Source organism: Oryzias latipes, chromosome 6 (genome assembly GCF_053564925.1).
Source record: "Oryzias latipes strain Hd-rR chromosome 6, Olatipes_Hd-rR_3.1".
In the NCBI taxonomy this organism is placed as follows: Eukaryota; Metazoa; Chordata; class Actinopteri; order Beloniformes; family Adrianichthyidae; genus Oryzias; species Oryzias latipes.
Genome location: NC_136242.1, coordinates 22,357,376 through 22,382,176, shown reverse-complemented (window position 1 = coordinate 22,382,176; position 24,801 = coordinate 22,357,376). Strand labels below are relative to the sequence as shown.

Genomic DNA, 24,801 nt, shown 5'->3' with positions numbered 1-24,801 from the left:
GGAAAATGGTTTAGAAAAATATTCTGCTTTGTTTGCAGAATTGGAACAAAATTGTTGATACAGTTCCAGAATTAAACAAAAAAAAAAAGCTTTTCTCCAAACGTTATGGTGAAGATCCAGTAATCTTATAGTGTTTCTCTTTGAGAGTTAAAAACAGAATAAGACCTGCAATCTTATATGGCCCATTGTTTTATCAAACAGTCACATTTCAAAGAAACGTCTCAGTTACATGAATATTTTAAGGCCTTTATGTTCTTGTTCTTGGTATTGCTTTTCCAGTAATATTTTATTTTAATATTATTTTTGGTCCAATTTTTTAGTCTATTATTAAAACTATAAATATGTAAAATCCTAAATCATACTCTAATTAATATTATGACAAATAACCTGTCCTGCTTTTCAAGGGCATCCAATAAATATTTTACAACACAAGCGCGATTGAAGGGATGATCTGGCATAGAGCACTATCAGAGACTGCAGGTTATCAAAAACATAAATCACTGACTGTTCTGTTGTCTGTACACATGCAAGGATTTAGTCTTGTTATAGCTGCGTTAAGTCCTTGACAATTCGTCATTTTAGGAACAAAAGATACAGCAGTGAACATTGACATGATTTGAACATTAGTCCAGACATTGTCTGCGTGTGTCAGTCGACTGCAGGTTTCTCTGTGTGTGCAAGCAAATAAAAAAATACGATCATTTATTGCAGGGGGGAAAAAAATCTAATTTGTGAATTCATTTCATCTTTGGATGCTAATGTTGTTTTTATTTTTGCATGTTAAGTTTAACTTTTTTACATGTCTTTATTTAAAAAATGCATCTAAGCTGATAATAATGTACTGGATAAAATTCAGTCATTTAATATAAATCTTATCTTTTGTTTACTGTTTATTAATTCTAATAAATACAGAACTACTAAGAGCAATAAATGTGTTTTTTATTATTCAGCAGGCAGGTATATATTGAGAACGTGACGTGTCGTATAAGTTGTTTACAGCCAGAATCAACATAAATTTACATTACATTTTTTTTAAATAAAAAATATTCATATACATTTAGAGTTGATTTAGTTCCTTTGAATGTGAATAATAAGAAAGTGTGCAAGCCTTGGTGCTTTGCGTTTTTATATAAAGGCGCCAGTACAGTCACAGGATGCACACTCTGTCTTGCATGTGCATTTGGTGCACTCCAAAAAGCACAGTTCCTCTCGTGCCCTTAGGTATATGCCATGGGTTTGTTGTTTTTCACTGTAATATATAGTTATCCCTTGCACCAATTTACCCTGTCAGTGCTAATGGGGCAATTAACCACAGCGATACCCCCTAGGCAGAGGGACAACCAAAAGCCTTCCAACTCCAAACTTGTCTTTATGACATTTATATGACGAAGTGTGGGGGAAGCTGGGGACCCATCTGACACCTTGGAGGGTCCTTAATGTCACTCTCTCTCTTGCCCTTACTTCTAACTGCCCCCAGGTATGGCATCTAGCAGGAAGTGCAATTCATCATGTGCATGAGAGGGATACATCCAGAAGTGCAAAAAAATGTTACTCCATCCCATATCACCTAGAATTAAGTCTATTTATCAAAGTTAAGCATTTCAAATCATTTAAATATGTTAATTACACACATATTTACACTTTCAGTTAACGAAGTCAAACTTGACCTGTCTCCTCGTTTTTACCTTTTCAGGGTCTGTAAGTCCTTTTGTCTATTCTTGCCCCTGTCCTTCTTGCATCCCCAAGGAGGCAATAACCTCAGTAGCAAGTGCTTCCCCTTGAGCCGTTGTCATAGTAACTTGTGGGCTGGTCGACATGACAACCCCACCATGGTCCAGAGATAGATGATAGGGCAGAGACGGGGAGGGAGCATGGGGGATTTGCACCCCTTTAATTTGGTTTGCCTAATTGTAATTCAAGGTTTTTCTCTCCTTTTTTTTCTGTCTTTGAGGTTCAGGAGCTGAGTGAGGTGCAGCCACCATCTACTTCCACCGCATTTACACAGGTATCCACAGGCTGCAAATACTGTCGGCATCTGAGCAAGTACACTACACACATACCTGATCACCTTTTGGGCTCTGGGTGGAATCTGCATCAAAAGACGCAACATTTACCCTCGTGGTATTTAAAAAAAGCAAAAAACAAACGTGTAATTCATTCATTCATTTTCTTCCGTTTGTCCCTTTCGGGGTCACGGGGCTGCCGGAGCCTATCCCGGCCACTTACGGGCGAAGGCAGGGGGACACCCTGGACAGGTCGCCAGTCTGTCGCAGGGTCACACATATCACACACCCATGCACACTCACATTCACACCTATGGACAATTTGGAGTGACCAATGAACCTATTAAGCATGTTTTTGGACGGTTGGAGGAAGCCAGAGTGCACGTAGAAAACCCACGCATGCACAGGGAATACATGCAAACTCAACACAGAAAGGTCCCTATTGTTCTGTTTCAGGTCCCCCAGCCAGGACTTGAACCAGGGGCCCTTCTTGCTGGCAAGAGCGCCAACCACTGCGTGCAACCAAAAAACGTGTAATATATTTTTTGTAAAAAAAAAAAAAAAAAAAAAAAAAAAAAAGGCTGAATGTACTGTTACTTTTTTATGTAATATATTACATAAAAAATGTAATATTATGGTGGAGTGACACTGTGCCTGGAGCACCTGGCCAGTTCTGGTCAATAAATGTTGAATGAACTCACTTAAACTACATCGATCTTCAGAAAGACAGTTTTTAAATTAGCAAAAAGACTCCATTTTTTTTCTATATATGCATCTCAATGACAGCTGACAGGCGTGTTTTGCCCTGCTGCTATTTTAAGAGTTCAAGACTTACCATAGATCATTCTATCAGAATTTCGAACATGTTTGTCCTCCTCCAGTACCTTTTGTCTACCTTTAAAATGCAAAAAACACAAACCGTCATTTAAATATTGTTTTTTTAAGCTTCAAATTTTTTTAAAAGCTTTCAATAGTTGTTGTATTCCAACACTGCAAAGTGGGTTTTTATTTACTTAAATCTGAAATATGTTTTAGTTTGCAAATAGAGACTATAATGAAGAACCTCAAAAAAATTTTTTTAAAGAGTGTCAACAGAGTTTTTTGAGGAGGAATAGCCACAGCCAGAATATACAGCAGCATGCGAAACCCCTGAGATGTTAACTCGTAACTCTATTGGATGATCATAATAAATAGAAACCAAAATATAGACCTTAAAATTTTTATTTTTGTCATTTTTATTTATTATAAATAATCCTACAAAATTTGTTTGCTCAGGCGTAATCACTTTTTACATTTGTGGTTGGCAGCAACACGGTTTAATATGCTAGAGATAATAAATATTATGAATTTAAATTTAATAAAAATTTGTTATTATTTGTTTTTCCTTATTTATCATTTTAGACTCACTATGGGACAACATATTGTTTTTCCTTGGGGATTGATAAAATTTATTTTAATAATTGTAATGAATATTGATAATGGGATGCAGGGTGTACATGAAGATTCCTTGATGTATCCGACAGTAAGAACAGGACATGAAAAATCCAACAAAAGAGGAAAAAAGTAGATGGACGGACAGACAGATACAAACGCCGTTTGTCAACGCGCTCATAGTTGAGTAACAGCGCCCCCTAACGGAAGGAACCATGACTAACAGCAACCTGGTAAAATAAACAAAGCAAAAAACTAGGATGTCCCCTTTCGGACACCGTAAAGACCCGGAAGTTGTCAATATTAGACCATTTGTTGTGGTTTTGGTTTCATAGCTGACTTGTGTTTTTTCTTTATTCCTTTTTTCATCTCTGCAGTTTTAATATGGGAGATGAATGGGAGGAGGAGGTATGACTTATTACAACAATAATCTTGTTCAGCTTTTCGTCAGTGCTAATACTAGCTTCAGGTTCACTCTGAGCTGTTTATGTTTCAACGATTTTGTACGAACTGTTAAGAAAATGCGGTTATTTTATTAGTAAGTTTTTAGTTGCATACATTTAGTGAGAGATCTAAATGAAGTGTTTACTATAGAGGTCATGTTTTTCCACTCGGTCGATATTTGAAAAAATTGCTGAAAACAGAGAATAAAGTGTTTACACCGTTATCTGATCTGATTGGTGCGTTTAGGAGCAGCTCGTCGTTGTGGAGCTGTCTGGGATAATCGACAATGAACTTCTAACAAAGAATCGTGGCACCTGCAAAATACTGGTGAGTTAGGTTGTTTTTTTTGTTTTGTTGTGTGGACTAAATAAATGAAATATATTATTATTTCTCACATCACTGTTGGTTTCTCTGTGAGAGTGTCTGAGTTTAATTATGTGTTTTAGGATATAGATAGTGAGAAGCCTATGATGCAGATTGGACACTATGTGTTTGCTGGGAAATATGAAGGTAAGAGAAACACTTGAGATATAGGGAACATAATGCATACATCATTGTATCAATAACTTTCCATTACATAACCATAGATTGTTTTGAAAAGAGAATCTAGAGGACTTTGACATACATTTGATCTAAATCTGTTCTGCTTTAAGATGCTTTGGGGACATGTGTGCTTTTTGAGGAAGTACCACAAAAAGGTAAGCTTATGCTTGCTCTTAAAAAAAAAGATTGTCTGATCTTATCCTTTCGTTCTTTCTTTTGTGCAGAAAATTCCAGCAAAGCTCCTGACCTAAAATACATGTGCCAAACTGTGAAGAAACTAACCATGGAGCGTATTTTTCTCATGGAAAAGAAAGAGGGGGAAACTAACACAGGTCTTATTTACCGTCTTATTCCACAATGTTCTAAATCTATGAAGTGTTCTTGGCTGTTCAGTGTTAGAAATGCTTTTGCTTTTCTAAACCTGTTTTCTGACCTATTTGGGTTTTTGATTTGCACCAGGACTAAAGCTGAACCATTCATATTATTATTTTTTTTAATCATGACTGTCTTTTGTCTTAACAGGAAGTGATGCTGATGGTGAACAGAAAGACACAAACTGTCAGTCTATTCAAGAGCAAGATAAAAACCTGCAAAAATTGACACAAGACAACATGGACACTGCTTAAAAATGAAAGCACCTTATATATGCACCATAAATTCTATGTATGAAAACAGTGGTTGGTTTTGTTTACATCGGTCCCAAGAAACTGACAACCCATAATGAGAACATTATATGCAAGTCGGCAACAGGAAAAGCTGTCTTTGGCTCTGTTACTTTATTTTTTATAATATTATTTTTGTTTTAGCTCGCACATTTTTCATAGAATGCAATCTATTGTGTAATTTTTTCCCCCAACCTCAGAAAAAAATTGTTTTATTCAATAAACTAGATTTTGTAGTAATGCAAAATATTAACTTGATTTTAGTTTTTATTTTAATTCTTTTTTGTTTGTTGGCTGAATTCATCAAGATTCTCCTGTATAGGAAAGACTTCTATTTTAGATTAGTTTGACTACACAACTTTTTTAAATGCACTGGATAAAACCCCTTTTCTACAGACTGCATGTTATTGGTAGTGTTTCTTGACTGCTGATTGACAAGCAGAGATTAATACTAGTATTGTAGGTATGTTCATTCTATTATTTAAAAAGAAAAGTCAAGTTCTCTTATAATTGGTTTTGTTTTTATTTAACCTTATCTTGTTTAACTTTTATTTTAAAAAGTCCTGCAGAAGTTGTACATTTTATATGTGTTGTCATCAGAGAATATTAGCATTTACATACTTTTTTAAATATTTTTTTTCCAACTTGATTCATAAAGCTTAAAGTCCAATAATAAAAATATTTTAACAAGGACATTTTGTCCACATTTACACTCTTTAGCATTCAAATTATAGACTAACTATCAACATAACATGAGTCACTGAGGACAACAATATGGTAAGTAACTGACATAAAAGGCATTCAACAATTTTACTAAATATTTGGCTGGAAACGTGTAATAAATTAAAAAAATATAATTTTATCATTTGTATCTTTTATGATTTTTTTTATTCCTTTCTTTTTGTTTCTAATTTCTTTCAGTTTTCATTTTATTCTGTCTTGCTGCCTCGTAGCCTAAATGATTATAGAAAGAACTTCATGACAAAATTGGAAAATCCGGATTTATGATAGTTCAATTAATGCCTAATTTGATCATTTTTACATTTCTAGCAGGGGATTCCACTCATGTCAGACGAAATAAAATCGTAGCAGAAGTCTTTATGAATGAACTGGGCTGTTTTGACTTTGAGGACGTGGCGGTTTTCGGCCAATCCAATCAACGTTTCTCGATTGCATTGGACCAATGAGACGGCGACATCACACCCGCCTTCTCGGCGTCTGATTGGTCAGCCCCCTTTTTTTTCACAGGAAGTTCATGGGTGTGTTTCCGAGTAGAGGGTCTAAATTATTACCGACCAACTTCATCAACGACTCAGGTGGGTTTTTGTGGCAAGTTATCGCGTAAAATACATTAGCCAAGGATAGTAGTTGGTCCTTTAGCGAGATTTTATGTTTTAGAAATCATTTTCTGTAATTAAGCCGTTTAATGAAAGACGTGAAAGCGAGAGAAGACATGGTGAAAGTAGCGGAACGTTTATCAATGTCAGCCAGCGTTTGTTTGGTTAGGACAGTGGAAAATAACGGTCCTGCCTGTAAATACATGCTTCAGTGAAGTATAAAAAGACAACAGCAAGTGGATAAATGTCTTTTTTTTCTAATTTAGTCAGTCGGAAATGAGGGTAAAAAACTGAGTTTTGTGTCTATCTAAAAAAGGTTCCTTTAATTTCTAAATAGAACAACCTGTTATATACCTTCATTAATATTTTTTCTAAATGATGTGAAAATGCAATAGTTGCAATTGTTTTAAAACTTTAAATGAAATTAATAATTATTTGAAAAGATCTTTAGTTATTTTTGTAACACTGGAATTTTTATTTTTAGACTCTATAACCCTGTGAAATTTTGATCTTAAGTCTATAAAACATTTTGGGTAGTAAAACTGCACATATCGTATTTTTTCATCTTTACAATTTTGTCATAAAGCTATAATTGATGCAAACTACTTGACTGCTAAGTCAAGCAAATTATCTTTACATCAGCTTGAGCAATAGCTGAATCATGCTTCAGGAACAAGCTCTGTGTCTTTAACATTCATGATATTTAGCAATCATGATTCATCATACAAGTTAAGATGCAAGATGGAGTGACTGAGCCCCCCCCCCCCCCCCCCCCCTCCCTCTTAATCCTCAGGTTAAGGCAGCATCCGTTCATGTCTAGGATGGAGCTGCGTCCGCTTGTCATGTGTTTTGCTCTCTGTGTGGTTTATGCCACCAGCAAGCCCACAGAGAAGAAAGACCGTGTTCATCACGACGAACCTTTGAGCAACCTAGAACATGACGATGCTGACAACTTTGACTATGACCATGAGGCTTTTCTGGGACAGGAAGAGGCTAAGAGCTTTGACCAGCTCACACCTGAAGAGAGCAAAGAGAGACTTGGGTGAGCAAATGTCCTCTGCTTCACTTGTATATTCAAAAAAATCCCAATGACTGATTTGATTTCTCTTTTTTTTTTGGATCTGCAGCATGTTGGTAGATCGCATCGACGAAGACAAAGATGGGTATGTGACAGCTGAAGAGATGAAGAGGTGGATCAAGGATGCACAAAAAAGGTGGATCTATGATGACGTGGATCGCCAGTGGAAGAGTCATGACCTTAATGGGGACGGATTCGTGTCCTGGGAAGAGTACAAGAATGCCACATATGGATATGTCCTTGGTATGGTTCTAGACACAGATATTTGATCTACAAAATGTCTTTTAAGTCTCTGTTATCAATTACTCTCTCCTTTTCTTGAATAATGACCTTTCCTGTAGATAAAACACTGAAACACTTAGTGCTTTATTTAGTAAAGAAATTGCTGCCATTTGCTGCATTCCAGGCATATTGAATTCAGTCATTTTAACAGCCTTGTCTTGACTTTTGATCACCAGATGATCAGGATCCTGATGACGGCTTCAGCTACAAACAGATGATGGCTCGGGATGAGAGGAGATTCAAGATGGCCGACCAGGACAATGACATGAAAGCCAACAAAGAGGAGTTTACTGCTTTCCTTCACCCTGAGGAGTATGAGCACATGAAAGATATTGTTGTGTTGGTGAGTTATACACTCAAACGTCAACCTTGTAGCTTTTGCCACAGGCCTTTTCACCGCCAAATTTTTCCAATTTTTTATTTTAGGAAACTATGGAAGACATTGACAAAAATGGCGATGGATTTATTGATCTGGATGAATACATCGGTGAGCTTCTATCATTTTAAAAGATGGTTATTATGATGTAATCACATGGACATCCCTCATAACAATGTTTTGCTTTAGGTGACATGTACAACCAGGATGGTGAAACTACAGAACCTGAGTGGGTGAAGACTGAAAGGGAGCAATTCACTGAATTTAGAGACAAAAATAAAGACGGGAAGATGGACAAAGAGGAAACGAAAGACTGGATCCTGCCCAGTGACTATGACCACGCTGAGGCTGAGGCCAAGCATCTGGTTTATGAGTCGGATGTAGACAAAGTGAGTGCTTAAAATCAGAAATGTGTCTTTGTCTGAAAATTAATGAATGAGGTTTAGTTGTGATACAAGGTTGTTCATGTTTTGTATGTTCCCCCTCCCCAACCAGGATGGCCGTTTGACCAAGGCTGAGATCGTGGACAAGTACGACTTGTTTGTTGGTAGTCAGGCAACCGACTTTGGAGAAGCTCTGACTCGGCACGACGAGTTCTAACGTCCACGTGCCTCCACAGACTGAGAGCTCACGTTGTGTTCAACCAGAGGACTCCATCCACACTTTATGGAGAACCCACGCAGGATCAGCTTGCTTAAACCAGTGCCACGGACAATAATTTATTTTTGCTGAATGTGTCCCATTGTGCACGCACACACGCCAGCGTTGTACTAAAAAGTGCAGATGCTTGGCCAGTGTGGTCACTTTTATTTCTGCCTTGGATTTGGATAGAACTCCAGTCTTTTCTCAGTTTCTGAGCTCAAACATGGCAATGCCTGAGATCAGGCAACATTATGATCCAGTCATGTAGACCATAGATTCCTCTGAAGAGGTCGGTGCACAAATTCTTGATGCATTTCACCAAACTGAGATGCATAAATCTGATCCCTGGTCATGTTCTTCTGTTTCCTCTTTGCCTTTATGACCCAGAAGCATTCGTTTCTGGTTTATTTGTGTGTGTGTGTGTGTTTTTTTTTTGTTTTTTTTTGGCCAAGTCTTTATCGATATCAATGCTGGATTTTTTAAGACCCTTTGAGCAGAGAACAGATATTAAATTCCAGTGTCAATGAAGACTGTTTGGCCCTGTGCAATACATTCTCAGCAGCCGAAGTGTTTCAGGGTAACAAGTCCTGAAACATGTTAAGATTAAATACACATTCTGCTATAAGTGGTTGTGTTTGCAGAAATCAAGCTGAATTTAGGCATTGGTCATTTTTACGCCGGATCTTTGTTAAAGTCCGACCTCACCAGCAAACTATCCATCCAGCTGATCCGAACCAGGACAAGCATTAGTACACAGAAGGATGCTTTGTTCTCAGAGCTTCCTCTTGTTTGTTTTCCTCCTCACCTCAATAGTGTGTTTTGAGTGTATATATGTTATTCTCATTTTTGTTTGTTTTGTTTAGATATTTCACTTTTGTGGGGTTTTTTTTTTTTTTTTTTTTACAAAATAGCTGAACTACCAACTCACTTGTGTGCCAAGCAAAAAAAAAAAAAAGAAGCAGTTTGGAACAAAAAGCAGCTCTACTCTTTTTGAACATTATAGTTTAACAGATATATTTGTTATGTTTTTATGATTCCTACCACAGTTTATAACCACTGCTAACTGTATGCTAGTATGTTTTTACAATACCATTGCAACAACAAACCTTTCACTTGTGACTTTACTGTAAATAAGTGGTCTGCAGACTGAGCATTCCTACAGTCAGGTTCACTTTTTGTGTTTGAGCACAATGCCTCAATAAAAATTTAATGTTATGACTGTCTTTTATTTCAACTTTCTTTCAATACCTTAGCCTGTAAAGTTTGAAAATGACTTTTTATTTTTTCACCAAAGGAAACGGGAGGCAGAGCGTTTCCTGTACTATCAATGAGCGGATCCTTGAATTTGTTTCCTCTTGCGGTTTCTGGACTTTTTGCCTCTCAATGTGTGAAAAGAAAACAACACTGGTCAGGATTTCTTCCATTTAGTCAGATTTTATTTGTATTTTTTTTTATGTTTAAACCATGGGTCTGCAACCTGAGGCTCCGGAGCCTCTTTTATTTCTTCACTTTGGCTCTTTGGCTTCGGAAACAAATATTTTTTTTTTGTAGTTTTGGTTCTTTTTTTAAAGTTTATTAGGTTTTGTGGTGGAATATTATTAGAATATACTTAAAACGCACAGTACAGTTCTGCAGCACAACAGTATAGTTGCTGTCCAGAGGAAAAGTACTTGAAGTATAGAGTTGGATTTCTATGCATTTTAGATTTGTTTCTAAAAGGGGAATTTTAACTTAATTTTGTCATGCTTATATTAATTAGTAAGAGGAGAATAAGGATGAAGGGGCACCAAAGTTATGATAGAAAATACTATCTTTGACTTTCCTGCATTTTTAATTCAAGTAAATCTGCTGCAGCAGGAGTATCTTAATTGACACGGTGTATTTTATTTTGAAAAGGAACTTAGATATGCTGCTGTTAAGAGTAAAATAAGAAAACTATAATATTGATATAGTATTGTAAATATCTCAAAGCTACATTTTCTAAATGGATGGCTTTGCGGCCACAAAAACACAAGTTAAGTATATTTTTCTAAATAATAACGTGGGAGTTTGTGGCTCTAGCTGGGTTTTGGTCCATAAGAAACGGAACTAAATGGCTCTGTTAACATTAAAGGTTGCAGACCCCTGGTTTAAACTATGTTCACAATTTGAACCCAGCTGCCACTCCATGCATTGAACATATTTTTAAAAAAAATACTGTTTTTACTCTCCACCGACTATCTGAGTTATTTGTGTGTCAGCAATTGCGCAATTTTAGACTGCACCCCTGATCTTTGAAAATTACTTCCTTTACTAAGCAGCTGGAGTCGAGCTTCTACTCAAGTTCCACTTAATTGTGTTAAAGTTAGCTCATGCTGGGTAATGCTGCAAACATTTTAATACATTTTGAAACGGATCTGTCTAACTCTCATAAGTTTTCTTGATGATGTTTAGTCTTGCTTTAGAAACTTGTGGGTTGGGGGGTCATAGGTCGTATGTTTTAATGGAGGGGAGTGGGAAAGGTAAGATAAGATAAGATCGATAAGATATGATAAGATCGATGGCAGCAGAGGAGGAAAGACGTCTTTCAGGTCTCTCCCGCATTAAACCGGAGATCATTAAAACCAGCGATGGTAGGATATTTGTGGAAGACGAACTCCTAAACTTTATTGCCGTGAAAATGAGAACACTGAGTCATGATGAAATTGTTTTACTTGTAACAAACAATTTCAGCTCTGAGCGAATTGAATCGTCAAAGAAAGTTTTGTTCGAGGTCTGCCCTAATACCTCTCAACGCTGCATCACTCACAAAGGCACGCAAAAGGATATTAACAACGTAAAGATTTGTTTGAAAGTGCTAAACGAGTGTGGGGACAATATTCCAAGATTTGTCTCGCACTATTTGGATGAACTGCCTCCTGTGTCATTCAACCATGTTGATGTCTCAGCGCTGCTGGCACGGATGGAGCAAATAAACAATGACATGCGCTGCATGAAACTCACTCTGGAGTCTCAAACTACTGCTTATGAAAATCTTCATGCTGTAACGACATCGATGGACAACCGGATCACTATGATGGAGCAGCAGCGCGCCGACGCTGAACCACTCAGCGGTGCTGAGTCAACAAACGCCGAGGAACCAACGTGCAGTAAGGCCAAACAGCCTGCAGGACAAGCTCCGACGCCACTGTGGAGTGTTGTTGTGCGAGAAGGACGCCGGCAGAAAGGAATGGATGTAAAACCTGCTTCAGTTTCAAAGCCGCAAGTGAATCGCGCAGCTGGTCGTGCGCGCAAAACTCCCGGTATTATTGGAACTGTATGAGGTTCCATTTGTGCCAAAAATCTGTTTTTGTGTCCACTGTCTATGTCTTTGGTCGTCTCACTTTGTCGTCAGGACTTAGCAACCGTTGCAATAGACATAGACAATGAGCCCAAAGCATAGACAGTGGACGCAAAAACACGATCAGTAGACATAGACAATGGACCAAAGACATAACAGTAGACGCAAAAACACATTTTGATATTTTTGGCACAAATGGAACCTCATAGAACTGCCTCTGTTTCTAATATTCACGCAGTGAAGACGAAGATGGTGAGTGTTTTTGCAACCAAATTTGACCCAAGTTTGGATGCTGTTACACTTAACAAGTACCTGGAAGGCAAGATGGGACGGGAAGTTAAATGCAGGAAAATTGAGACTGTTCATGGAAGATTCAGCTCCTTTCACATAACGGCTGAATGTAACGCTGTGGCAGACATGTATGCGCCTGAGCTTTGGCCTGATGGTGTTTATGTGAGGCGCTACTATGAACCCCGCCGGAAAGAACAAACTTCTGCAGCCAGAGGTTCTCTGGCCCCAGAAATCACTCGGAGTGTGAATAAGGCCTCAGTTCCTGTGGGGGATGGCGGTGAATCCAACGCCTAAACCTCTTGTGTCATCTTACTTGACAACAAATCATCATGCGGATTGTATCATATAATACGCGTGGCTTGCGGTCTGGACACAGTGTTGCAGATAAATCCAGTCGCTATGTCGTTGATAAGCTTTTGAATGAGTGTGATGTATTATGTTTGCAAGAAACTTGGCTTGCCAAACAGGACTTGGACAATCTAAACTCATTACATGTGGATTTCCATGGTGCTGGTGAATCCACCACTGATCTGAGTACCAGAATCGTTCGAGGTAGAATTCCTGGGGGCGTGGCTATCCTCTGGAATGTTAAGTATGATGCTGCTGTTAATGTTGTGAGGCTTAATGTTGATTGGGCTGTTGGCTTGGAAATCGACATTGATGAAAAGATATTTACAATTCTAAATGTCTACATGCCCTATGAGTCTAATCTATTGGAGGACGAATTCTTGCACAAATTAGCATTCATAAAAGCATATATTGAGGATAGCAGCTCCACTTGTGTGTTTGTTATGGGAGATTTTAATGCTGATCTCTCAGATGACTCATCAATATTTGGTAATCATTTAACTTCTTACTGTGAAGAAAATAATCTCACCTTATCAAGTAAAATACTTCTCCCAGATACAAGCTTTACTTATATCAGTGATGCCTGGCATTCCACCTCATGGCTGGACCACTGTATCTGTACTACGGATGCTCATGCTTCTCTGAGTAACATAGAAATCCTGTATAACTTGGCTACCTCTGATCACATACCAATAATCTTCTCCTTAAATGTGGCAAATGTACCATCTCTTGTGGCGAAAGATAATAACGATCTTACAGATAAACTTGATTGGTCCAAAGTTACAAATGAGGACATCAATAAATACACGGCAACCACCGATGCTCAGCTGCAGGCTGTAAAATTGCCCAGGGATGCGCTGGCATGCTGTGATCCAAACTGCAAAAATACTACTCATTGCAATGAATTGTGTAAACTCTATGAAAATATAGTAAAAGCTGTAAAAGATAGTAGTCTTTGCCTACGAAGCAGGAGTCTTAAAAGCTGGACTGTCAAGCCAGGCTGGAATGACTTTGTAGCTGAACATCATGCTGCAGCCAGGGACGCTTTCAGACTCTGGCATGAAGCTGGGAAGCCTCGTCAAGGTGCCTTGTTTGAGAGCAAGAAAATGACTACTGCTAGATTCAAATATTCACTTCGCATTCTCAAAAGGCAAGAAAACATGATGAGAGCAGACTCTCTGGCCAGAGGTCTACAAAATAATGATTACCATAAATTCTGGAAGGAGGTTAATTCTATGAATAATCGTAAAACTTCATTGCCATCCAACATTGAAGGTGTATGTGGTGCTGATAACATTGCTGATTTATGGCGTAAGCATTATTCTGACCTGCTTAATTCGGTAAAAAGTCATGCAGTTTCTATTGACAATGTGGATTTTACAGACACAATGGTTATTCGTGCAAGTGAGATTCAAGATGCAATTTCAAAGATAAAAGAAGGCAAAGCATGTGGTCTTGATGACATCACAGTCGAGCATTTAAAATATTCAAGTTTTAAATTACTGCCCCTGCTGGCCATGTGTTTCACTGGCTTTTTAACCCATGGAGTCCTGCCTGATTCAATTCTCTCAGTTGTATTAATTCCCGTCATCAAAGACAAGACCGCCAGTTTAAATAGTCTGTCGAACTACAGACCGATTGCCCTTTCCAGCAACATTTCAAAAATTTTAGAATATGTTTTATTGACTAGACTCGAAGTGCATCTTTTAACAAGTGAGAACCAATTTGGTTTTAAAAAAAGCCTCGGCACTGATATGTGTATCTACGCGTTACAGGAAATAGTTGGGAAATACCTGCATCTGAATACATCTGTATTTCTGTGTTTTATTGATGCCACTAAGGCCTTTGACAGGGTCAACCACCTCAAGCTTTTTCAGAAGCTAATTAATCGAGGAGTGCCCAAATATCTTGTACGACTCCTGGCTTTCTGGTATGCTAATCAAACAATGGCAGTCAAATGGGGCAATGTCTTATCAGAGCCTTTTTATGTAAGCAATGGAGTTCAACAGGGGGGGATCCTCTCTCCATTTCTATTCAATGTGTATATTCATGACCTATCCACTAATCTGAATCTGTGCAAAACTGGATGTCTTGTTGGATGTCAAACCTTTAATCATCTTATGTATGCTGATGACCTTGTCATTTTTAGCCCCTACAGTGCTGGGTTACAAACACTTTTAAAAGTTTGTTCTGACTATGGCAGAGACTTTGACATAAAATACAATCCCTCCAAAAGCAAAGTAATGATCGTAAGGACCAAAGACGACAGAAATGTAAACTTTCCTGTTTTTAAGCTTTGTGGAACGCCTCTGGAACAAACATCATCTATCAAATATCTTGGACATTTCATTACTGACGATTGGAGGGATGATAGAGACGTTCAGAGACAGTACTGTAAACTCTATGCTCAGGCAAATATGCTGATGAGAAAATTCAGTGCATGTTCTCTTCAAGTGAAGTGTTCGCTGTTCAGAGCTTACTGCACTCCTCTGTATACGGCCCCTCTTTGGTGGAACTATGGACGTGGGACATTCCACAAATTCTTAGTGGCCTATAATGATGCTTTTAGGCTTCTGCTACAGGTGCCCAGGTGGTACAGAGCCAGTCAGCTGTTTGTGGACGCTCACATCCCCACCTGTGAAGCTCTACTGCGTAAGCTTACATACAGCCTCATGGAACGCCTGGACAAATCTAAGAACTCAATTATCATGTCTCTGACTGATCCCAAAAGAAGCTCATGCCGCTACACTTCTGCCCTAAGGAAACACTGGATACAGCGATTATACTCTTTTTAAGTTATATCTTTTTACTTTTTATTATAAATACTGTATTTGTATCTTATGTTTTATTTTATTCTCTTTTCCTCCTATGGACCACCTGAGTCTGAAATAAAAGTTTGAAACATTCAACTGAAATAGTTCTGCTGTACCTGATAAGTCTAATAATGGTCACTTTCTTGTCACAACTTTTCTCCTTTCTTTTTTGAAATCAGGGTTGCAGTCTGTCATCTTTCCTCTCAAATTTAGTATCACTAGATGCTATTTTTTTTAAATATCATGGTTAATGTGTTATTATTTCCCTTATTAACTTGTAACAGGTGTACCCCAGGGTTCATTTCTGGAGTCCCTTCTATTGGGTTATGTTCACAATCTCATAGATTTTTTTTCTTATTGATTCTTCCATCTAAGCCTTCCAGGAAGATCTGGTAGAGATTTCTTCCTGTCCCCTCTTAACATTTCTGCATGACCAAAGGAATGCCAACTTTTTCTAAACCTGAGAAAGACTAAGATCTTCATCAAGTACTTGCTCTTCCTGTCAATTCTTTCAATGAGGTGATGAATTTGGCTGTCGTGAAGGATGACCAAACACTTTTTTCTGTGACCAGCTTGAGCACATTTTCCTTCTCCAAAAATGATTTATCAGAACTCACTTAACACTGATGGCCCAGCAGCTGGTTCAGGACAAAGCAATTTTTGTATTTGTTAATTGGAAATTTAAAAAAAATGTGCATGCTAAATGAGTAAATGTCAGATGTAAAACCTCCCTTATTGGTTCTTTGCTTTCATAAAACCTTTACTGTATAAATTACTGTAATTTTAGTAAGGTTTTACAGGGCAGAATAATCTAATCTAATGAGCAGATGTGCAGTAAGCCCACCTATTCATCCAAATTGTAAGATTTTGGGCAGTCTAGTATGATAGTTCAATAAAATGCAAATTGGCTTTATGTGTCTAAATGCTTAACCATCTCAGACTCCTGTTACCTGCCATAATCAAAACACAGCTCATGTAACACAACATTTGCTCTCAAAAGGATCGCAACTGCCTCCATATTTTGGACTGATTCTGTGTGAGTGTGGAAAAACATGCAAAAGTTCATTTAATTTAGACAAAATCCAGGTCCTCTTCATCTTAAAAAAATCCTCCTAAGTAAAAGTAAAAGTAAAAGAATGTGTCTTTGCTGTCTATGTGACCTTCTGATGGACATGCAGGAAGTGTACGTCTTCTCACTTGATAACCACTGGGTGAAGCTTTTCCAGCTTCCTTTCCCACCACTTTTTATATATCTCTTTTTCATAGATTTTATTTTATCAAAAATAAAGAAGAAATGTCAAATTTATTTATTGATTTCATGATTTTAGTTCATTCATGTTTATAATTTTAAATTTTAGCTTATTGCTAACATTTTGTTTTGAAGATCCAGAAAAGCAAATCTGCTTGGGACTTAGGTTCATTGAGCTTATCAGAATATTTTCTATTTCATAATTGTCCCTGTGGCATAAATAGAGCCAGTGATAACAATAATTTATAATAATTTTAATCATTTCAAGTAAAGTACAGTCCATTTTCAGTCACAACATTTTAGAACCTACAGTGCTTTAGCTATATAGTTTCTAATTTTTATGTAGTCAAAATGTATAATTGAAAATACATGATATTAGTGAAGTTTTTTTCTTCTACGTTTACATTCTTATATACAGTCCATATCTGTCTGTTAAATGATCATGCGCCCTGTCTCCTTTCACTTTTCAGCACCTCCAGACTGTGGGGTTTGTCTAACAGCTTGATGGTCTTTCCTCACATGCGCTGCTCCGTCTCCCCCTCACCTGCTCCATCTTCTGCCGTCTGCCGGAACAGTCTTGGTGCCTGTGATATCATAGTAGCATCACTTACTAAATGTAATGAAAATAGGATTACAACGCATCATCACTCTCAGGAGCTCTTCTTCGTCTGACTCTAACTCACCCTCACTCTCCCTGTTTTGGTCTGCATCCCCATGTCCAAGGCAACCATCTTGCTCATCCTTCTCTGTGCAGACATCTTGGATGTTTTCTGATGTAATTTTGTCCTGACATGGACTCTCTGTGTCTGCGCTCTCTTCCACGCAATCTGATGGCTCTCCTTGGTCCAGTGACGTGCACGGCTGGTCATCCCCTGGATGCATAGCTTTTGCTGTTGCCTCTGGTGTTTCTGGAGGTGTGTCAGTTGGAGTTGTGTCTATATGCACCAACACAGCTTTCAAAGGTCCGTGTTCTGGTGTGGGCGGACTTGAGTCTGTCACTTCAGAGAAGGGAGAAGTCTGGTCATCTATTGCCAAGCATGATTTTTGGACGAGGTCGTCAGATTCTTCTAAAGAACTTTGAGCATGGCTGCATGGGTTGCTGAATGGAGATGGGGGGCTGGTGACCAAATCATCAAGGTCAGCACCCGCTTGTGAATCAGGTAAAGTTTCTGTACCATCCTGGTTTACAGGCTTTAGGCTCCTGTTGAATTCTGTTTCAGTCGCCTCTGTTGTCCCTCCGGATGGCGAGCCGGGACTTTCGTCTTTGGGCGGAGCTTCTTGACCCTCACGTGTGGTGCTCAACTCCTCCTTCTCTATGTGAAAGGTGGGTGAACTCATTTTATTTGGTGAACCTGCGTTATTGTTGAGATTCACAGACACAGTCTCAATGGGGATGACAGTGATGTCAAATGAAACCGTTGTTTTAGCTGAAACCGGCTCCCGACTGGGGGAGGTGTCTCGATCAGTGTTGGGTTTGTCCAGGAAGCTGAAGGAGGGATTGCAGGTGCCGCCTTCCGCGTTGTTGTGGTGGACATCCTCCATGTGTGGCATGGCACTGCCATGACTCACCTGAAGAACAACCAAAGAGTTAAAGCTACTTATTTGTGGACAAAGCTAAAGATCCTGAGAACATATTAATATCCTACAGCGAATTGAAAGCAATTCTGGAAATTACATTTCAGCTTAAAAGCTATCAAGAAATTGTATTTTATTCTAATAATATTTGTTTTGGTCAAAGACTTACCAATTGGAACCACCGTAAGCTCTGTGGAAAAAGGATGTTTTAGAAAAAAAAACAGCAATATTTATTACAATTAAAAGGAATAACATAAACATTAAACTGATTAAGCTAGTTCATTAGTTCCTTTTGTAGATAGATAGAGTGAAGGAAATAAGTATTTGATCCCTTGTCAGTATTTTAAGTTTCGTAACGGTAGGTATATTTGAATAACGAGAGATAGAAAATCACAAAGAAAATCAAGAAATAAACGTATACATTTGTTTGCATTTACTGGTCTGAACTGTAATGGTTACAAGGGGTTCAACTATTTATTTCCTCAGTAAAATGCAAATAAAGTTATAAAAATTGTTTGAAGTCAGTTTCTTGATTTTTTGTGATTTTTTTTTACTTCTCACTGTAAATCTACCATTAAGATGACAGACCTCAATTTCTTTTTTTTTTAAGTGGGCAAACCTACAAAATCATCAAGGGATCAAATATATCAAAGATGCCCTCCACACAAAGGTCAAACTGATTTCTTTTGCTTCATCTTAAATCTGTTTTTTTAATATGAGTGCAGATAATCAAAAACAAATCAATAATATTCTTTTAGAAGTTCATGTTATTACACCATCTGTCCGGGAACACCAGTTTTCTTGAACTCAACACAAACACAGGTAATGCCGTCTTTTGTCCTTTCATTTGTGCTACCTGGCTGGAGGTCTGAGTCCCAAACGATCTTACCACATTGGGGTGTTTGCACTGAGCCACGCAACCTCTCTCCAGTGGGCCCTTCATCCCCCTATGCTTTTTCTTCAGCCACATGAGCATCAAGAGGACACATCCAAGCACGGCCAGGAACATCATGCTCAGAAACAAGGCTTTGCCTACTGTGCAGCCTGTCAGGCGGTCATCTCCAAGTGGATGATGAGGGACTGTGGACAGACACAGAAAGAGCTCATCTAAGGGCTCGCGTGGTGGGAATTTGTGGTAAATTGTGTGCACCTTACTTGATTGTCCTTCAGATAACACCTCCACTACGACTGTCGCAAAAGTGGCATCACCCGACTCCTGATCTACAGCCATTATCTGGAAACATTTGAAAATGTTTCCTCATTTTGATGACAAACAGTAAGTAGGCCTGTGCAACTAAGACTGATCCAGGGGGTCTGATTAAAAATTCATCTGTCTTCAATTAGGGGTGCATTTGTCTCAATTTAAGTAGAGAAAGTCAATCTCAATACTCATTTGAAGGTGTAAAACATTTAAGTTCAGTATGATATTTTTGAGGCTTACCTCTAAAACATGTTTTTGCTTCGGTTTAATATGGCAAGCCTTTGCAATTAAGAGCCCCCCGTGTGTCACTTGATAGATATCTGTGTAATTAGATGTAGGACTAAAGGAGAAGTCAATCATTGGATTAAACCCCTGTCAATATGGAGAGAGAAAACAAACCACATTCATAACCACAGCGTGGATTGCAGCATCATAGGTGTGGGGGCCTCAAGATCACCTGTCTGAAGTCTTGGTCTCGCACATGCAAAATCAGAGCTTTGCTGCCGTAGGTGTTGACCAGAGAAACAGGGCTCTTTCCTGCGATTACAAAACCTCTATATTCAGGCATGTCAAACTCCGGATAGAACTGATTCTCTGCTATGATTCGGACCAACACTGTTGCAACAGAATACTTCATAGGGTCGTCGTCCTGGAATGCCTGGATGCAGACAGGGGGCAGTGAATGACACTGGTGAGACAAAAGAATGTCTAAAAAGAAAAAACGTCTTATTTTTTAGTCCTACCATGACCTGGAGTCGCAGCACAGGAGTCATAAGCCTGTCCCTCACCCCCTGAGTCAATCTTATCACACCTGTCTTTCGATCCATCTTAAAATGAGCTTCGTCATCTCCTGTCATTAGCAGAGGCACAGTTACAGGTGTTCACAAGCAAGCTCAGCACGTCTTAACTCGAGATTAACTTGTGTTGGAGAGTGTAGTACCTGGAAGAATGGCGTAACTGATTGGAGAGCTGAGCCCTCTGTCTCCATCCACTGCATGAATGGGAGCGGGGAAAAAATCCAACACAATGTCCTGCAGCATGACAGAGATTCAACACTCCGCAGATCATATGACAAACAAAACAAAGAGCCTTGAGGTCTTTGAAAGGGGATTAACTGACCTCTTGCCCTTCTGTTACATTGGTGGTGTACACAGGGCTGGTGCAGATTTGACTTTTCTCATCCTGGAAAAGCAACATGCAGGGCTCAAACTGCGGGTACTGATCATCTCCATCAAGGACGTGGATGGTAATGCTGATGCTGGTATTGTAGCGCTCTGCTGTGTTCATTTCCTGTGTAAAAGAACATGAAATTCATCAAGTGGAGCAGAATGAAAACAATGAGCTATAGCTTTTTGTAGGTATGATGAGGAAAATTTGGTAATCATAGAAAAACCAGGTGATTCCAACATACCGAAGCAAAAACGGTGACGGTGAGGAGAGGTTTGGTTTCAAAATCCAAAGGTTTGGACAGGATCACCCTTCCACTGTTGGGAAGGTCAATCTTAAAGTACTCTGCATTAGGCTGCAATTGGACACCAAAGATATAAGAACTTGGTTGTGTTTGGATCAATTTATTTAATATTAAAAAAAAACAATAAAGCTTACAGATGTCTGGTCTATCGCATAAATGATCTTGTCATTATCTGCATCTGTAGCTCGGACGGTAAAAACCACGGTGTTCACCTTTGTTAGCTGGATAAAGGAAGACAAGAAAGACATTTACCGGTGGATGTTTGTGAGAATAAGCAGAATGATAACTCATTGGGAATGAGTGAAACATACCTCACTGATAAAAAGAGTTTGCTCTTTGTTTTCAAATACAGGTGAATTATCATTTTCATTAAGAATCTTTACAATGATCCTGTTGATACTCTGCAAAAAAACAAAAAAACAAAGCAGAAACCAAATTCAGACTCTGGAGGGAAAATAGAATGTAGACGAGATTATTTAACAATATGTACCTGGAGGACGTTCTCCTCATTACATAATAACTCTGCTGTTAGAATTGGACCAAGGGACTGAAAGAGACACGAGAGATGTAGCTCTTCAAAATGTTGTCATAGAAAACAGTTTTTACTTTAAACTTTTGAAAACATTGGAGGTTTGTATGTAAAACACACCTTTTTTGGGGTAAAATTTTATGACTTGAAACTCTGAAAAAAGCCCCACAACTTGTTTAATTTGAACACATACAGAATTACTCTATGATATAAAAAGGTGCTTTTTATTGGGAGAGGTCAATCTCATCATTTAGTATTGTTTAGTAAACACAGAAATCCTCCTGTTTTTCTTAACTTTAAAAATAGTAGTTGAATTTTTAAAGCATATTTCATCCAGCAAATCTCTTTTGTTTTAATTTCTGTAACTCAAGATCACAGAAAATACTGTTTCCTCAGAGCAGAGACAAGCATTGAGTTTCTTTCAGAAGTTACTTTTAGAAGTATTCATTGTGTGTGGGGTCTTCTGTGAAGGATGGGTCGGGTTTTTATTCTAATACTGTGTATACAGTGCTTCGAGTTGCGCAAGCCATGAGAAGCGCTTTTTATAAATATATTTTGATTTGATTTGGTATTTTAACCAAATTTGCCGCAATTTTTATCAGTGTTAAATAGGAACTGAACCTGTGACCTTATTCCACCATGCATTTTCAGCAAAAACAAAAAGAACATCAAATACATTCTATAATATATATTTAATAGAAATAGAATAAAATAGAATAAAACTTTAATGATACCAGGAAAGGGGAAATAACTTTGTTACTATGGCCCATATTAAAAACAGCAGATAAATAATAAATAGCACTAAAAATACACTTAAAACTGAATAACAACAATAATTATCATTATAATTAAGATATTGATTATGTCATTTTAAAATATCAAAATTACTTTTAAGTAAAATGTAATATTCATTATTTTCCTGACAGACAGGTAGAAGTAAACAAACCTGAAAACCACAGAGAGAAGAAATGTGTTTGTTTGACTGCAAGGCGCAGTGTGAGGTACCACATTTGATTTCTAGTGCTTTTTGCTGAACTCACATAAAGGTTCCTGACCCACATTTCTCGCCATCCTGAGCACTTACCTCTCGGTCCAAGATTTTGTCAGCTGATGCATTCAGACGGATGTTTTTCCCATCCAGGAAGAACCAGTCAGCGTCCTTTCCAACCAAACTCCACTGAACTCCCTCTGTTGTGGTGTCGACCGCAAGTTCGGAGACAATGTCCCCGGAGAGGCTGTTTTCTTTGATTGCAGCAAATACATCCTCACCATCTAAACATCCAGCCCAGCCTGACATGCCTGACAGGCCACAAGCACAGAAAACCTTCTGTAAGGATGTGGAAACTTAGAAGAAGAAAAAAAAAACTTTTACACCTGTTTTACCTGCAGCTGTGTGCAGAGATAAAAGGAGTAGCAGTGAAGAGAAGAGACTTGGCACAAGAAGGGCCATTCCGGGGTTACTCAGGGCACAAGTACTGCTTTTACCCTGAGATGGGGGAGAAGAAAAGCATAGAAACTCTATTTATGCTAGTTTTGTCTTCTGAATTGATGCTCTCCCAGGAATCACAGAAACACACATACGTAATGTCCAGTAATTCCTTCAAATCCCATCTAAGACGGTTTGTTCCAAGCTTTGCAGAGTCTGAGACACTGTTACAAGAAAAATACAAACTTTTCCTCACATTTTTTCTCCTTTGATTACTTTGTTTCAACCTATCTGTGATGGTAGCAACAAAACCAAATATTGTTTGTTTTCTCAAAACTGTAATTAATATTTTTTTAGAAATTAACTATATCTGAAAATATCATTTCAGGCTCCCTTTATTAGAGATGTGTTTGTTAAATTGTAACTCTCTGTACTGTAAAAAAAAAGAGGGAATAAAAGGAATCATGCATGCTTTTCGTGCTTTATTTGTTAAGAGGTTTGCAGATCTTAGATCACAAACCACAAGACTACAACAGCAAACATGAGTTAAGCACACATGTAGTTACATGCACAGATTTGTTTAGTGCAAACCCACAGTTTACACGTCCTGTTTCACTGACCTGTTGTTGTCAAAACCTCTGCAGCTTTTCTGTCAGTCTCCATATAATCCTGACTTGTGATGGATGCATCTTTGACTCTCAAAAGGCTGAGAAGACACCGAACAACATAAAAAAACAGACAGACTGTTTTAGTGATGATCTAGGTGACAGCAGTGGAAGACACCACAGACACTCTGGCCCTGCCCCCTCCCACAGACATTAAACAACAGACAGCAGCTTAAATTGTCTCCCTTGAAATGGGCTCAGAGGCTAAATCCTGAAGGCGGGGCTTACCTGGTCGAGACAGACTGCAGAAGGCAAAAAATGGTCAAAGGCCATGTCACAGGTGAAACGAAGGGATTTGCTTCGATTCAGTCACCTAATCTTTTTAAGGAGATTGACGTATGAACACTTCCCACTGCCTTGAAGAAATTGTATTTTTAGAAAAAACTTCTACCAAAATCTTTGGATTTATTTAACTTCATGTGAGAGCCAGTTGGATTTGTTCAATTACCAATGTGTTGCCAACTAATGGGGCTTGACAAGGGATTAGCTATCAATTGTCGGCCGCTTATCTTGTGAAGATTAACCCACATCCCTTTACTTGTCACAGCATGCTCAAGCATGCAAACACTAAGCAAAGAAATCTCTCTGCGCATTTCTTTGGACCTCCTGTGATAACAGTCTCTTATCCGGCTTCTTGAAGATGTTTTGGTTGATGCAAAGCATGTAGGATTCTTTTCTACTCTTTTCGGCTTTGAGACAGAAACACAAGTGTGTATTCGGGATGTGGTGGAAAAAACAGTCTATATTTTAGGATTGCAGTTAGGATTTCTTTTCATATTTCTCCATGTTCACAAACAAAAGCTGAGGAAAACAAAACTAAACACTTTGCGCCTATGATGCAACATGACCACTAGATGTCAGCAGAGGTAACTGAAAGATGTCCAACGTTACACCTCTTTTTCTTCAAGGGTAACTACTTTGTTCCAAGGTACTTTTGCTTTCTTGCATCTGTTTTACTTTAGACTATAAAAGTTGTTTTAAACCTTTCCTTTTGATGAAGAAGTAATTTATTTATTCTCATTTCATTCAGTTAATGGCCTGCTACTGTAAAATAAAAAAGCTTGCAATCCCTTTCCTCTTATTCACTTCTCATCATTCTGCAAGATAACACCGATG

At 38.3% G+C, this 24,801-nt stretch overlaps 3 protein-coding genes across 16 annotated transcripts in view; 2 read left to right on the top strand and 1 right to left on the bottom strand.

Moving 5' to 3' along the window:
• gtf3c6 (general transcription factor IIIC, polypeptide 6, alpha) overlaps window positions 1-5,776 on the top strand; it is a 32,318-nt gene extending 26,542 nt beyond the window's left edge. For 5 of the 10 annotated variants that reach the window (XM_004069670.5, XM_078948849.1, XM_078948848.1 and 2 more), the window contains 8 exons: window positions 1,952-2,005; window positions 2,460-2,536; window positions 3,812-3,842; window positions 4,125-4,205; window positions 4,325-4,388; window positions 4,532-4,576; window positions 4,646-4,753; window positions 4,944-5,776. In XM_004069670.5, coding sequence (XP_004069718.2) covers window positions 1,952-2,005; window positions 2,460-2,536; window positions 3,812-3,842; window positions 4,125-4,205; window positions 4,325-4,388; window positions 4,532-4,576; window positions 4,646-4,753; window positions 4,944-5,047 — 564 coding nt within the window. In that variant the 3' untranslated portion in view covers window positions 5,048-5,776. Of the gene's footprint in view, window positions 1-1,951; window positions 2,044-2,459; window positions 2,537-3,811; window positions 3,843-4,124; window positions 4,206-4,324; window positions 4,389-4,531; window positions 4,577-4,645; window positions 4,754-4,943 lie in introns of all 10 variants that reach the window. The other 5 variants (XM_078948847.1, XM_078948850.1, XM_078948851.1 and 2 more) reach the window with 5 other exon arrangements.
• A 484-nt stretch (window positions 5,777-6,260) lies between these two features.
• Window positions 6,261-10,013, top strand: calub (calumenin b). 2 transcript variants are annotated; one of them, XM_023955892.2, is made up of 7 exons: window positions 6,261-6,399; window positions 7,214-7,462; window positions 7,548-7,741; window positions 7,957-8,123; window positions 8,207-8,267; window positions 8,346-8,545; window positions 8,652-10,013. In XM_023955892.2, exons 2-7 carry the CDS (start codon window positions 7,233-7,235, stop codon window positions 8,754-8,756), a joined length of 957 nt encoding a protein of 318 aa, XP_023811660.1. In that variant the 5' UTR covers window positions 6,261-6,399; window positions 7,214-7,232; the 3' UTR covers window positions 8,757-10,013. The 2 variants fall into 2 exon arrangements, with proteins under 2 accessions (XP_023811660.1, XP_078804971.1); XM_078948845.1 differs by having other exon boundaries at window positions 6,393-6,702.
• A 7,044-nt stretch (window positions 10,014-17,057) lies between these two features.
• On the bottom strand, window positions 17,058-23,847 carry LOC101165055 (cadherin-related family member 5). Of its 4 annotated transcripts, XM_078948834.1 has the most exons (17): window positions 23,176-23,239; window positions 22,978-23,080; window positions 22,679-22,893; window positions 21,556-21,612; window positions 21,377-21,466; window positions 21,200-21,286; window positions 21,006-21,116; window positions 20,714-20,884; window positions 20,535-20,625; window positions 20,338-20,444; window positions 20,052-20,252; window positions 19,835-19,966; window positions 19,549-19,627; window positions 19,283-19,473; window positions 18,563-18,583; window positions 17,502-18,387; window positions 17,058-17,402 (listed from the first exon to the last, which is right to left on the bottom strand). In XM_078948834.1, exons 1-17 carry the CDS (start codon window positions 23,203-23,205, stop codon window positions 17,359-17,361), a joined length of 2,616 nt encoding a protein of 871 aa, XP_078804960.1. In that variant the 5' UTR covers window positions 23,206-23,239; the 3' UTR covers window positions 17,058-17,358. The 4 variants fall into 4 exon arrangements, with proteins under 4 accessions (XP_078804960.1, XP_011474484.1, XP_078804959.1 ...); XM_011476182.4 differs by lacking the exon at window positions 23,176-23,239 and adding an exon at window positions 23,641-23,847 and having other exon boundaries at window positions 17,278-18,387; XM_078948833.1 differs by having other exon boundaries at window positions 17,278-18,387.
• Between the last annotated feature and the right edge of the window lie 954 nt (window positions 23,848-24,801).